The sequence below is a fragment of the Lygodium microphyllum genome, chromosome 24 (assembly GCF_053477565.2).
Source record: "Lygodium microphyllum isolate KBCC chromosome 24, Lygodium_microphyllum_v1.1.10, whole genome shotgun sequence".
In the NCBI taxonomy this organism is placed as follows: Eukaryota; Viridiplantae; Streptophyta; class Polypodiopsida; order Schizaeales; family Lygodiaceae; genus Lygodium; species Lygodium microphyllum.
In genome coordinates this window covers 107,954,026-107,969,091 of record NC_141158.1, presented here as the reverse complement: position 1 = coordinate 107,969,091, position 15,066 = coordinate 107,954,026, and the positions used below count along the sequence as shown (strand labels likewise).

At 48.1% G+C, this 15,066-nt stretch overlaps 1 protein-coding gene across 1 annotated transcript in view; it reads left to right on the top strand.

Moving 5' to 3' along the window:
* Window positions 1-15,066, top strand: part of PDR2 (phosphate deficiency response 2) — a 115,678-nt gene that overhangs the window by 84,783 nt on the left and 15,829 nt on the right. Inside the window, exons 3-5 of the mRNA XM_087664994.1 lie at window positions 6,274-6,530; window positions 6,615-6,687; window positions 7,465-7,637. Coding sequence (XP_087521120.1) covers window positions 6,274-6,530; window positions 6,615-6,687; window positions 7,465-7,637 — 503 coding nt within the window. The remainder of the gene's footprint in view (window positions 1-6,273; window positions 6,531-6,614; window positions 6,688-7,464; window positions 7,638-15,066) is intronic.

Below are 15,066 nucleotides of genomic sequence, written 5' to 3'. Positions count from 1 at the left end.
AAAAGGTGCTCCTCTCCTCTATGCTTCCACACCAATTCGGCAAGCACTTACCATTCTCATCTTCCTCTCTTCGATCTTGATTCTTGAATGGACTTGTGATCGAAGCATTTGCCATTCTCAAATCTCATCTCCCATCCCCTCTATCCCACACCCTATCAAAGCATTTGACATTCTCATCTCCTATCCCCTCTCTCTCACTCTTGCTCTTTTATTTTTACCCCAACTCTCGGGCCTCTCGAGTTTCCCTTCCTTTCAACTTTCAAGACTCAAGTTTCAAGAGTCGATACTCAAACATCTCTCTTTCTCTCTCTCGGGGCTCTTTATTCGTCATCGGCACCATGACTCGTGAGAAGCATGAGGCCCTCAATTTGTATGCGATCCATGTGGAGAGGGACACAAAGAAGTCCAACTCCCACCATTGGACATGCAAGTATTGCGGGAAGCGCTATACAAGTGGTGCAACTCGGCTTCTTCAACATCTTTCCAAGATGGAGGGGCAAGTTGCTCCATGCAGGGAGCTCCCTCAAAACATTGCGGAGGAGATTCTCGCTAAGATGAGAGGGGGATCCATGAGAGGAGGAGGAAGTGGCTTATCGGCACCAACTCCGATGCCTACTAAGGAGGAAGCATCCAATGTGGGCGTATCTTCAACCGATGCCGGAGAGGCCTCTACCATTGGTGGTGGGGCTCCATATCCACATCCATCTCCGGTAAAAGACAAAGAGTGGAGACTCATGCGGCGTGGAAGAGACAATCCTCTCTCTCTCAAGCTCGCGGTCATGTGCGTGGATCGGTTGCCTTTCTTAGAGAAAGGCAACGACTTGCGGACATTGAAATTGCACGCACGGTGATTGAGTGCAATTTTGCATTCAATGTCCTAAAGCAAGAGCAATGGAAGAAGAATGTAAAAGCCATTGCCAATGTGGGTCCATGTGAAGGATCAATCGGTGCCTCATACAATCACATGAGGACGAAAAAGATTGGTGAAGAGAAGGAGAGGATTGATAGAGCCCTTGACCCTATTCGGGCCGCATGGATAAAATACGGTTGCTCCATTCTCACCGACGGATAAAGTGATTGTAAGAAACGGGGCATCATCAACATACTTGTCTCATGTTTACTGATCATTTACTTTTTGTGGGCCGTAGATACTGACAAGAGGGGGAGAAAAACGACGAGCGCATTTATCTACCGCCACATTGGACAAGCTATCATTGAGGTATACATTGCAATTTGCCTTTTAAATTTATTTCACGTTCTTTCATTATGATAATATCATGATTCATAATTGAAATTTGATTTATGCATAACTATCTATCTCCCTATTCTAATAATTAATCTCTCTAGTATCTATGATCTATCTCGATTTTCTATTTTCCCTCGGGCTACAAGGCCCCCAACCCCTGGGCCCCATCTCTTTTCATTCTTGAATCTTGAAAGTTGAAAGTTGAAACTTGAAAGGCTCAGCCACTCAAGTTTCAACTCTCTCTAGACTCTTTCTCTCTAATCTCAAATTTCCAAGTATTGTTAGTAATAAGTATACTTGTAATTTGTAAATTGTGGTTGTAGGTGGGCCTCTCAAATGTGGTGCAAGTTGTTACCGACAATGCATCGAATTGTCGGTGCATGGGCCGTTTGCTTGAGGCTGAGTTCCTTACGATTGTGTGGACTCCATGTGCAAGTCATTGTTTGGGCTTGCTCGTGGAGGACATTGGGAAGCTCAAGTGGGTGAAGAGGGTGGTCCGCAAAGCTACATTAATTATCACATTCTTCACGGTAAAGGTAAAGGTGCTTGCGATGTATAGTGAGCATAGCACACTGGAGTTGAAGAAGTCTTCTTCAACTCGCTTTGCTTACATGTGGTTATTGCTGGAGCGCCTTTATGTGGTGCGGTTGCGCCAGACAGTGATATCCACTCTATGGAATAAGTGGGATAAGGATGAGATAGAGGAGGTTAAAGCCATGCAGCGCTTGTGGCTTAATGAGCAGTTTTGGCAAAACTTCCGTGCCGTTGTCATTGTTGTGACTCTCTTTTATAGGGTGTTACGTATGAGTGATTGCGAGGGGTCCACCATGAGCCTTCTCGTTCACTTCTTTAGAGCGACATTGGTGGAAACACGTACTTGTGTAATGATCACGGAGACACATCGTGCACATGTTTTAGAGATAGCAGAGAGGAGATGGGTGTGGATGCATAAGCTTATTCATGGTTTTTTCCGCATTGATACATTCGGCCTATAAGTCACCAGCGGTCATGGATGATAGAGAGTTCTGTTCGGACCAGCTTGCTTATTTGACTTGTGTGATCCCTGTGGATGACCACAATACAGTGCTGGAGGAGCTAGGATGCTATGCAGATCAGAGAGGGCATGTGGTTTTTGCTTCTCCCACTTGTTGGAGGAGAGAGTCACTCGTGAAGCCTTTATTTTGGTGGCAAAACTTTGGATACGCACTAGAGACCCGTCAGTCCTTAGCCATGAGGGTCCTTATCCAGGATTGCTCTTCGGGTGCATGTGAGCGAAATTGGAGTGCCTATTTTCTCATTCACACAAAGATTCGCGATCGGCTTAGCACACGATAGTTAGAGCGGCTAGTCTATTGCCGCACTAACGTACGGATGATGAGAGCTATGATAAGCATGGGTAGTCTGAAGCAGGTAAAGTTTAAACATTTAACCATAACATTTAAATTTTAAAATTTGTTGTTTTAACTTTTAAACTTTGAACTTCGAAGTTTATACTTTACAATTTAGACTTTAGCATTTACAATGATCAATCTTACGTGCATCACTGCATTGTGTAGGTGAATGTTGATGCATTCAAGTTCACGGGCGATACTCTTTCGAGTATACATAAGGAGGTGAACGAGAAGGAGGAGATGATTTTTGGAGAGCTCTATAGAGAGCTTATAGTAGCAGATACTCGTGACACTTGCAGTCAGCGTGCTCATGGGCGAGGAGTTCGAGTAGGTGGGAGCAGGGGCATGGTCATTCGATGCCCTCCATCATTGAGGAGGGGTGGTTCGAGTAGCTTGCAGACATATGTAAGGCGGGGCTCTAGTAGCTCACATCCTGTGCCTCGTGATGACATCCCCCCCTTGTTTACATAGTTGGCACCTAGGGAGCCATCATTTGATGATGATGGTAATCTCATCAGTGAGGATGAGTATTAGTGTGTCTCATCATCGGATGCTGAGGAGTCATCTTCAAACTCTCTTGATGAGCACTCAGATGGTTCTGATGATGATGATGATAGTGATGCCTCATCATAGATTCATATGACATAGGTCTCTCTTTTTTTTTTGCATCAGATATACTAGACTGTAGTTGTATCACATGTTTTGCATAGCCCATGCAACCGCGATGGTCACCCCATGTATTCATCTTATTCTGTAATGAAATGGCTATTTCCACTTTAAATATGTATTTTATGATCTATCATTAAATGATTTATGGTTTTTGTTATTTAAAAAACATCTTAATTTTTTTCGTACCAATATCGCACCGTGCTTTAAAAAAATCATAAGGTACCATTTAGTACCGTATTTTATCGTACCGTAGCGTACTGTACCTTTCGTACTTGACAACTATGTATACATTTGATCCAACTCTAGCCATATCTCCCTAGCCACCGTCAAATGCTCAATATGAGAGATAACAACTGCAGTACATGAGAGAAATAAAAAGGAGCGAATGCGAGCATTGAGTTTATCCCAATGTACTTGAGCCTTTGCCAACTCCACCTTCTCACTGGAAGAGGGTCAGGAATCATCACGCGAAGAAGGACGATTGATAGCCTCCATAACAAGCTCTGCCAAATCATAGGACTCCAATATGGCAAGTGTCATGGCCCGCCAGATTTGGTAGTTCTCACCATCGAGCTTTTGATCTAAAGGAAGAGCCGGTAGGACAGGAACCTTCCGGTCCATGATCGCCTGAAACTTTGTCTTGGCCTCAGAAGACATCTTCACCTACAATGCCTGCACAAAACACAAAGAGCAGTCCCCTCTGACTATGAAAATACAGCTTGCTAGGGTTATGGTTCATTCGTCCCGCTCCTCCTTCACCAGCCGGAGGTGATGAAAAGGTAAAATCTGCACTTGAAGGCCCAAAACGTAGCCTTCAGACAAGGAAACATAGAAAATCTGTAGTGAAGAATGCTGTATAAGGATGCAGAATTATACATGGGTGCATAGAGAATATCTACGTATGTCTCCACCTCGAAGATCTCGGTTTTTGTCAGCCCTGAGGGCAATCTCCACGGTCCGCAACTTGAAATTTGTGAGACACAACTGACCAAGACTGGTGGAGACACACTCTATAAATAGGCTGAAAATAATGCCTAAAAAAATACAGGTCGGCTGCAATTAATGCAGCCAACTGCTGCAGTCCAACTGACTGCTGGTACATGGCAGCTGGCCAACTGGCTGCCACGTGGCGCCTGCCTATCCGGGTGATGACTTTAACAGAGCTCTCTCCCGAGATCGAGTACGGGCATGTTCCTAGTACCCAAATGATTGATTCTCCTTCCAACTCTACTAGTTGATGGGTGTTAGGTCTACTTTCACATAAGGCTACATGAGCCTTCTTCATTTCATCAGGTTCTCAGCTCCACAAGATCGTCATTAGCTCCTCCTCTTCTTTTGGCATTGAAATCCATGGTCAGAGAGGGGGTTGCTTTACCCACATGATACATGCAAGTTTCAGCTTTGTCTTCTTGTCTTCAACATTGACATCCCTTTCATGTTGCATTGTCCATTGCATTACACACCTTGTTGATGCTGCCCAAGTGGCAAATTGTTGCATAAGCATGCCCCTTTATACGTTAGTCCTCTACGTTTGCATTGTGTATATATGTTGGGTGCTTTGGATGGGATGAAAACTTATAAGAGTAAGCATATTTTCAAAGTGAAAACTCGTGTGTTGTGTAGCATGATTCCCTGTTACCTCATTGAGTGCATACAATAGTACTCATCGCTCATTTGAGCAGCTATCGCACTTCATCTACCTCTATAACAACACCCTTGATTGTGGTTGTGTATGCTATGCACCTTGCCTGAGATGTCCATGCCTAGACATGTAACTTAGTACATTTCAAAATCTTTTCAGCTTGTTAAATAAAATGATTATGAGTAAGATCTGATGTACAAAATTTTGTAACGTTTAGGTGAATGTCAATGAGCTGAAGTTGTCTTGGGCAATGCTTAAAATGCGTAAACAGAGAATACAATGAGGAGCAAGAGGCCATCTTCAGGGACCTCTACATGAAGTTGTTAGAGAGAAGAGTGCCGGGTCTCACGTACTCGTAAGGGGGGTCGAGTTGTTCCTTAAGTTGTGAGAACCACATCTGCCATTAGGACCTTTGTGATTCATGGCTTTAGGTCCTAGGACCTTCTCTTGTGCAACGGCTCTTGTTTAAAAGGATGCTTCAATAAGAGAGCCCAAGTATGATGATGATTGGACAGGAATGCCATTGGTCATGGTGATTTTGGTGAGTCTTCTAGTGAGGGCAGCTCTCTTCCTACTGATGTATTTGAGCCTCATTCTTGAGGCTGAGAATTCTACATGATGTGATCATTGAGTGACGGTGATTTTGGTGACTGTTTTGAGGCTTCTTCTAGTGATAGCAACTCTGTTCCTACTGATGTTTTGAGGCTTCTTCTAGTCATAGCAACTCTGTCCCTACTGACGTATCCAAATCTGAGGCTGAGGATTCTACATGATTTGATCACTAATGTTTTTGAACTCTTGAGTCTTGTCATAATATGATGAGTTGGAACTTGCGTTTTTCTATGCCACCTTTTAAAATAGAACATGACTCTTGGGATTCAACTCTTAAGACTTTTACTTACAGCCTTGTTATTTTCTTTAGTTCATGATATTTTAAGCTACACATTTTATGTATGTTCTTCTAATTGTGATTTTCAGTGAACGTACCAAACAACATATTTTATTTGCAAAATTCTTGTGTATGTTCCATATGTATGTATTTGTGAATTAAACATATAGTATGAATTTTACATGACTACCTTGGACCTTCCTAATTTTCCTAGTCCGTTTTCACGTTCATATGTGATTTCTCTATCAGATGCATGTTTTAAAATTCTACATTGGTGAAGCAAAGAAGGCCAGTGGTGTTACTAGAGCATGTGTCCATGTTTTGTATATCTGCGCTTTTCGTGGTTATGACAAATGCAAGCTTTGTGGAGGGGGGTGAAATATTTATGTACGCTATGAATGTGCAGAGCTGTGACTGTTGTGAGTCTATTTTGCAGATTGTTGGTGAAAAAGATGGGCAGCGCCGAGAAGGCTATCAGGGCCTGACTGTGAGGCAGCTAGCAACTGCTTTACCAATGGAGGATGAAATCTCATTTGACTTTCGAAAGCAACGGTTTATTTTTTCGCATGAGCTACATAAATTTCAGAAGTTAACGTATCCAACGAAAGATACTTTTGGTGAGTATAGTCGAAGTACAGGTTATGGTTCAGATGCCAAAGCTCATGCTGCTGCAAACAAATGGGGCAGGAACATGTAAGCTATTTCTTGACTGGAGCGTAAATTGAACCTCAGAATTATCCTGTTTTGGTGTTGATGTCAATTGTTCATGGACGACAGGTTTGAATTCCCTCAGCCTACATTCCAACAACTGATGAAGGAACACTGCATGGAGCCGTTCTTTGTTTTTCAGGTTTGTCCCACACAATTTTGATTGATATATTTGTATATATACACACACATAACAGAGATGTATGTGTGTTATTTAGAAATACATAGGAACGTCTGCCAACCACTATGCACATTAACATGTACATACATAAGTGTGCACACATGTGTGTATGCACCCGCACATACTCTCTATTGTGGAAGTTCTCAAATGGGATGAAGAATGTACATTCCTCTCAAATAAGAGAGAAAAAGGGGAGAATTCAGGAAAGGGAAGGTTTAACAACTGAAATAGTTGAGGGCTCTGGATAGCTGAGCCAACCTTAAATATAATCTGCGAAGGTTTCCATCCATGAGGGCAAAATTCACAAGCAAGAGCTATCAGTTTACCCTCTTTCATGAATCCACCCACCTGCCACACCCACCTGCACACATGCCAGCTTGCCTGCCTGCATGCATGCACGTGTATGTGGGTGCAACTTTGAAGGAGAGTATATGTTCCTGGTACCTGCTTTCGTCTACTAGAAGGGGATGATTGTGTGCTCACCTTTGATGATGCCTAGGACATCCTGGCCAATGAGAAATGTCAACTTTGTACCTCTGTATTAGATCACGGTATGGTTATTTATGTTTACTTTTCACTTTTCTTGGTTAGTTGTATGTGGCTATTCACCCCTTTTGGGGTGTCACTCCAGTAAATGGAAAACCAGAGAACAAAAGAGCGAGAGAGTGTGTGCATGTGTACTCAGTGGCTGGATTTAGAGTCAATTATGCTAATTGTAGTATACAATATTGGTTGCAGGTTTTTTGCGTTGGCCTTTGGTGTCTTGATGAGTATTGGTATTACAGCATTTTCACCCTTTTCATGCTGGTTTTATTTGAATCTACTGTGGTGAAGAGCCGTATAAAGACATTGACAGAGCTTCGAAGGGTGCGGGTTGACAGCCAAACACTAATGGTCCACCGTGGAGGAAAGTAAGGACCTCAAAACTCAAACTTGTGGCATCTTTTTAAATCTTACTCTTGAATCTTGTAAGGAAATTATCTTATATTGACTTCTGATGACATCTGACTGATTTAGCCGTATACTTAGGTAGGGAAACAGTAACATTGATAGTCCACCTGGGAGCAGACACCCACAGAGAGCTCCGCCCGTCACGTCGCGCTGCTGCCCCCTGCTCCGACTGTTCCATCGCGGCAGCCCCCCGCCTCTTCCTCGCACCCGCCCCTGTTTTCACCTGCCCGTCGCCATCGTGCCCCCTCACCCGCCCGTCATCCTATCCCCCACCATCTCCCTCCCCCGTGGCTCATCTGCCCTGCCAGCTCCCCTCCTTGTGGGGTGCTGCCCCCCCGCCTAGCCCCCTTGCGCTGCCATCCCCCGCCATACCCACCCCTGCCCTGCTGTCCCCTCCCCCTCGCCAGGCTACCCCCTACGCTAGATCCTAACACACCCCAACCCACCCACACCCCCCCCCGGCCGCCCCCCCCAAAAAAAATTGCTCCCTCCATCTGCAGCAACTTCCCCCCCCTCTAGTAGCACTGCACGTGATTGGTAGTTTTTTAGAAGGGACGCGCAATGGAAACCTTTGGTTAGACACCGGCGCATTTAACGAGTGTCCCCTAGCCAAATACCTTGCACGCCATCCTCTCTGAGGAGCAGCTCTTAGCCGTTCGGGCTACAAAGCTGGAGCTAAAGGAAACAATGATCTATGGTCAGGTAGTAGGACATTCCCCGTCTAGGGCCCAGCTTCGGGATTGGCTCCACTCCACACTGCGCATCGGCACAATGCAGATCATGGAGGCGGTTCTAATGGGCCAAGGGATTTTCATGGTACGGCTCACCTCGGCAAACGCAACCTGAATTACTGGCCAGTTCACCCTATGTGTCCACGAAGGGGATCATATACATGGTCCTTTGGTATAGTGGCTTCACAGTGAAGGCATTTGCACTCCACAACAGGTTTCTTCGGCACTCGGTCACCCTTCTCTTTCCCGGCGTGGCGATAGAGTATCTCCAGTTGGTGGAAGACTTTGGATGGCTCTTCGGCACTATCCTTCCCGCCTCCATCGCAGACGCAGTGACAGCCGTAGGAGTCCCAAAGGTACGGGTGGCAGTGAAAGAGGTCAAGAATATCCCACAATTCCTAGAGATTGAGGCTGGCGGACACTCCTTCAAGCAACAGGTCATTGTGACTGGGCAGCCAGGATAGTGCCTGCGCTGCCATGACTTTGGGTACGAGGCAGTAGAGTGTACGCGCTTCGGTGCTAGGGCGGCTTCGTCGACAGGCCCACAGGTGGATGCGGACGGTTTCACACGAGTACATAGACGACTGAGAGGGAGACGGCAGGGAGGGCTGCGGGGAGCTCCTCAGACACAGCCACGGCAGGGAGCAGGAGAGCGAGCGTCCCCCCTCAGCAGAGCACGACGCAGCCCCCTCCTCCTTGCCTTGCCCGACAGGTCCATAGGTCTACATATCCATCCCCCCAAAGGCATCACAAGCCGCTTCACTCGAGGGCCCCCCGATCCCCACCCAGTATAGGTGACCCCTCCCCCACCCATCCCCGCCCCTCCCATAGGAGGTGAGGAGCCCCAGACGCCGACATCCTCCACCCATGGGCAGTCTAGCTTCCCCTTCCTCCCTCACACAGTCACCAATTCATCCGTCCATGCTGCCCGCCACACTTACCCGAGATAGGCGCAATTGCTACCACGAGTTTTTTCGCAGTGGGCCGTGGTCTTATTTGAGAGTTGTGGAGCGCGGAGTGTTCCCACTATCCCTGGAGGTGGAAATCTTCGTGGTACGCAAGTCTAGGAGCGGCAAAGTTCATCTACTAGCATTATCGGATGGACAAAACTACTCCTTTTGTCAGATCTCTCACGTAGGAGGTTGGACGACGACTTAAGTAGAGGAGGTGAAGAGCTAGGTGGCAGACCACATTTCCCAGTGGATGGGAGAAGGTGGACTGACACTTTTTTCCTAGTAGTGGATGGGTTGCATGATGGACATCAAGTGGTGGGCAGGGACCAAGGTCCCTCATCTGAGCATTATCTTTCGAGCCCCCCTACAGTGGAGAGCGCCTGTAGATGTGAGAGTGCGGCCCATTTCTACTAGTGTATGGAGTCTCGCCTCTCAACTTGGTTGATAGATGCCTTGGTGATAACACCAAGTGCATCCATTACCTCCATGGTCCGACCGAGGGCTACCATGGGGGAATGGAGTTTACCATCCAGGCTGGCAACGAAGCGTATCCGCATGCCTCATAGTTCCTCTTCTTGGTCAGCAGCTTCCACACCGAACATATGCTTGTTCGGTTAGTCACAGGTCACCCCATGAGTTTACACCTTGCATCTTGGAATGTGAATAGCCTTCACTATGGTGGGACATGTGGTTCCAAGAAGTTGATTGTTCGGCAGGATCTGCAGCCTGCCCTTGGCGGAGTGATCGACATCTTACTTCTACAGGAGCAGGGTAGGGAAGGTACTCTTGGGCAGCTCGCATACTCACTGGGAGCACGCCATCGGTGCCCACGGTAAGAGCCGAGGCGTATGCAACTCTATTGGCCCGAGTCTCATTGCCTGTGCACGACACCACGGGACGATAGTGGCAGGGAGGGTTCTATGGATTAGATTGGATATTGGGGACTCATGCCTTGGAGTCCTCAATATCTATGCCCCTACTGAGGTTAGGGCACGCAGCAGGTTCTGGGTGGAGATCGTGGATGGACTTCCAGAGGTGGACTTTTGGACCGTTGAAGGAGACTTCAACAACCTGCAGGCTTTAGAGGACCAGTAGGGCAAAGGCAGAAACTACGAGGGCATGGTTGGGGAGGAGCAGGAGGCATGGGAGGTCTTCCTACTGGCAGTAGGAGCACACGATGCCTGGAGAGATCCTGCCTTCCATAAGAGGGAGAGGTCGCTGGATTTCTCTTGGGGATACGGACGGCTAGGTGGAGTTGTGCTGGAGCGATTGGACAGGTTCTATGTGTGAGAGTGGGGGTTGCTCTCGCGGAGGCCAGATTGGGCAGTTGGCGGGCACCACGCTGTCCGATCATTACTCGGTTCTCTTGACACTTGATCCCTCAACATTTGCCCTAGACACACGATCTTGTTGGATCCTTGACTTGATCTATAGGAGGGAGGAGATGAAGAGACAGATTGGGCAGATTTGGACCAGGGAGTGGGGCAGGAGGGATCGGATTGCAGAGGAGGTTGCAAAGGTCCTAGCCGAGTTGAGCAGTATATGCCAGGAGGCAGCCATATAGGCCAAGCAGCAGAGCTGGGAGAAGGAGAGAGCACTCCGGCGAGACCTTGCAGCCACGCAGAGATTATCACAGGAGACACCAGGGGATCCCACCCTCCATGCACAGGAGGTGCGTGTGCGAGCAGCCATCACTGGCCTAGAGGATAGGCGCTCAGAGTTCTCTTTCCGCACCTCAGCAGCCTTTTGGGCGCGGAAGGGGGACATGATGTGCAGGGGGTTTTTTCAGGTACACCAGCCTCGCACCTCAGGAGAGCAGATATGTTGCCTTCGGGATCACTATGGGAGGACTCGTTCTAGCCTAGACGAGGTGATGGAGATTGCCACTGACTACTACAGGCGCCTTTTCCAGCAGGAGACAGCCTGAGCTAGAGGATAGCAATGTAGGTAGCTAGTTTGGGATCATATCCCGTCCCTAGTCACAGAGGAGATGGGATGCTCTCTCCTAGCTCTCTTCACAAAAAAGGAACTAGAGGAGGCTTTCCATACACAGGACAGACAGAAATGCCCAGGAGAGGATGGCCTTTCTAAAGCTTTTTTCACTACCTACTGGGAGGTAGTGAAGGACCCCCTATTGATGGCCTTCCAGGAAATTTTCACTTCAGGACAGATGCGAGGGAGTCTTTCGGTAGGCCTCATTAGTCTTCTCCCCAAAGGGGGAGACCGGTTGGAGCTTTCCCTATGGAGATTGATCACCTTATTGTGAGTGGCTTAAAAGGCACGGCGAAGATGATTGGTAGGCGACTACGCCCTGTACTTCCAGACATTATTTATGACACACAGATAGGCTTTGTCTAGGATAGGAGCATCCTAGACAATGTATTCACGTTCTTTGAAGCGACAGAGTGGGCTCAACACAGTGGGTAGGGACTGGCTGTACTATTCTTGGATTTCGAGAAAGCTTATGACAGGGTGGATTGGGATTTCCTGGAAGGCACCATGGTAAGATTGGGCTTCCCCCAGGCATGGATCCATGGGGTCTCCGCACTTTACAGATTGGCTACCAGCAGGGTTCTCATAGGTGGTAGGCGAGGGGAGGAGTTTCGACTGGAGAGATCGGTCTGGCAAGGCTGCCCTTTGGCCCCGTATCTGTTTCTACTATTTGCATAGGTGATGTCTCACTTTCTCATGTCATGAGTGAGTGGGTTATGTGGCCTTCGACTTCCAGTGAGAGAGGAGACTGAGTTACTAGACTCAGAGTATGCAGATGATACAATACTCTACATAGAGGACGATGAGTTGATGTTGGAGAGAGTGAGACTGGCTCTTGAGGTGTTTTGTTCTGCAGCGGGAGCGAAAATCAATTGGCAAAAGTTGGTTGGTTTCCTCACAGACCCGGACTCTAGCACGGAGTGGAACGTCCACCTGGGATTTAGATGGGTGAGCCGAGGACAGGTTGTCGGTTACCTAGGGTTTCAGGTGGACTTAATATCACTCCTGCCCAGCAGTTTCTCCCAGTCCTCGACTCTATTCGGAGGAAGCTGACCTACTGGAGCATTGCTCGCCTCTCACTAGCAGGCCGAGCCCTGGTGGTCAACTAGGTTCTCCTAGCGACAGCCTGGTACATCGCCTCGTGTTGGTGCTTCTCCTCATCCTGTGCAGTGCAGCTTCACCGCCTAGTACGTAACTTTCTTTTGTTTGGATTAGACGGCTCCAAGGATTTTGGGGCCATCATACGATATCGGTCAGAGGGAGGGCTTGGAATCATAGACCCAAAGTATCAGAGTATGGCCCTTTTGGGCAAGCTAGTAGTCCGCGGCCTTACATCAGGAGGGCAGACCTGGAAGGTCCTATTGCAGGAGGGTCTTCAGGATTGTAGACTGAGGCTTGGCGGTGAATGGAGGCCGTCCCTGAGATGGGTCTTCACGATAGCCCAGATCACTCCCCCTAGATCACCTTTCCTACGCAGCTTGCTCCGCATGTGGTAGGGCCTCCGTAAGGCCCTAGCCGAGAGCCCCCCAGGATGCCAGGAGGAGATAGACTGTCAGCCAGTGATTTGGAATCCTTAGGTTAGAGATCGGGAAGGGGCATAGATTGGCGAGCACTCCTACATCCAGTGGGTTGGATGGGAAGCCGGCGTGGCTTGTACCATCAGGACATGGCAGGAGGTGTACAGGATGGTGGACGAGGAGGTGCTGCAGCGAGTATCAGGTTGCCAGAGAGGAGTGGAGTTGAGGAGAAGGGAGATTGGCGAGCACTCCCATATCCAGTGGGCTGGATGGGAAGCCAGCCTGGCTTGTACCATCAGGACATGGTAGGAGGTGTACAGGATGGTGGACAAGGAGGTGCTGCAGCGAGTATTAGGCTGCCAGAGAGGAGTGGAGTTGAGGAGAAGGGAGATAGACGCAGTAATACCCCAGGAGTGGCTTGCTCCCTTGATATGAGAGCTAATAAAGCTTGGGGAGGTATGGGCTGCTAGGTTTTCACCAGCAGGCATCCCCCTCGAAGTGGCAGGTAGAGTGGGCGGCGTTCCACCTGGGACCTTCTTCATCGTGCATGAGGGGGGACGTCTGGCTCTTGATAGAGTGCAGCAGGATGAGGGGATTGCTGTCCTTTCATGGAGGAGGATCCGACTGATTGGCCTTCAGGGGAAGACAAGGCGGCTAGACACTTTTGTCTTCTGGGGGGAGATCAGGGAGTGGCGCCTCTGGATCTGGGAGGGTAGGCCACTTGATGAGCAGGAGTGGGATCCGGGGAGTGGCTATGGCTGGCCATTGCGGTCGCCAAGAAGCCATTGAGGTTCCTAGAGTACTCTAACAAGATTGGCAGACATGTACTGATGCAGGAGGATATGGATTGGGCGCTGTCACGTAGCAGGCACTAGGCGGAGCACAGCATCACGAACCCTTTCCGATGGACCTTCTGGCACCACCTATGGGATAGCTGGAGACCGAGGAGGGTATCGTATTTCTTATGGCTGGTGGCACATGGAGGCTTGGCGGTGGGAAGTTGGCTTGCCTAGATGCAGGAGGAGGGAGGCTGTAAGCGCTGCACACAGCAGCCTTTGGAAACCCTAAAGCACTGCCTTTGGTCATGCGAGGCGGTGCGGCTAGTGTGGAGAGGAGCATGCCGTATCCTTTGCCGCATGGCTCCCAGCGTTGGATGTATCTCTTGGGGAGCTTTCTGCTGGTAGGCAGTGGTCGGTTTGGAGGCTTTACCCATCCGCTAGGTATTAGAGCCCACAATAGACTGCTCTGATGTATGGGAGGTCATAGGGAGTCTTATTGGATGGCATATCTGGAAGGTGCTGTGTCAGGAGGTTTTTGGCGGAGAGACTTTCAGTACAGGCAACCTTAGCAAAGTTCTGGACCTCCATGATCCACTCCCTTTGTGGCCGATGGGATCAGGTGCAGGGTGAGTCCAGGGCTTGTCAAAAGCTCTGATGTCATTTCATGTGCACTTGGGGCGGCCAAGACCTGTTTTTTGAGATGCAGGCAGGCAGCCCCAAATGGCGTTACACCCCCCCTCCATGTCTTCTTGCCCCCACCCCCCCTAGACTGCCCTGAGAGGCTTGTACATCTGATATATTTGTGTCTCTGCATCAGCTCCAGCTAGTCTGTTGAGCATGAGCACTTCCTTGTATTCAGGGTTTTTTCTAAAGTAATATAAACAGCCACTTTTTATTTGCCAAAAAAAAAAAACATTGATTGTCCAGAAAGCACCCTCTTTATTGTAATATAGCTGTTTTCTGTTAGTTTTTCTGGATGTTGTTTTTGGTAACAATGTGATTGTTTTGCCTTGTCATGAAGAACATCAAGTTTGTGTTAGTTTTTCTGGATGCTGTTTTTTTGGTAGCAATGTGGTTGTTTTGCCTTGTCATGAAGAACATCAAGTTTGTGAAGCACTGTACTTGCGTTGTCATATGGCCGATGTGATGTATTGAAGGGGTTAGATCTGAGTTTTTCCAAGTCTGCATCACTACATCTCCCAGCAGTATAATGCAGTTACTCCACCCCCACCCTGCATAAGTTTGAGGCAAGTGGCTTTGAGCTGTGGAAAAATTGGTACTGCACATGATTAAACTGCTTATAGTTCAAAATATGTAACTAGCATGCTTTAAAAATCCATTGGAAAGGTTTCCCAAATGAGGCGGAGATCAGCAAATGGGGGGAAAGGAAACTGTTCTGAACTTGGAGAAGGATTAC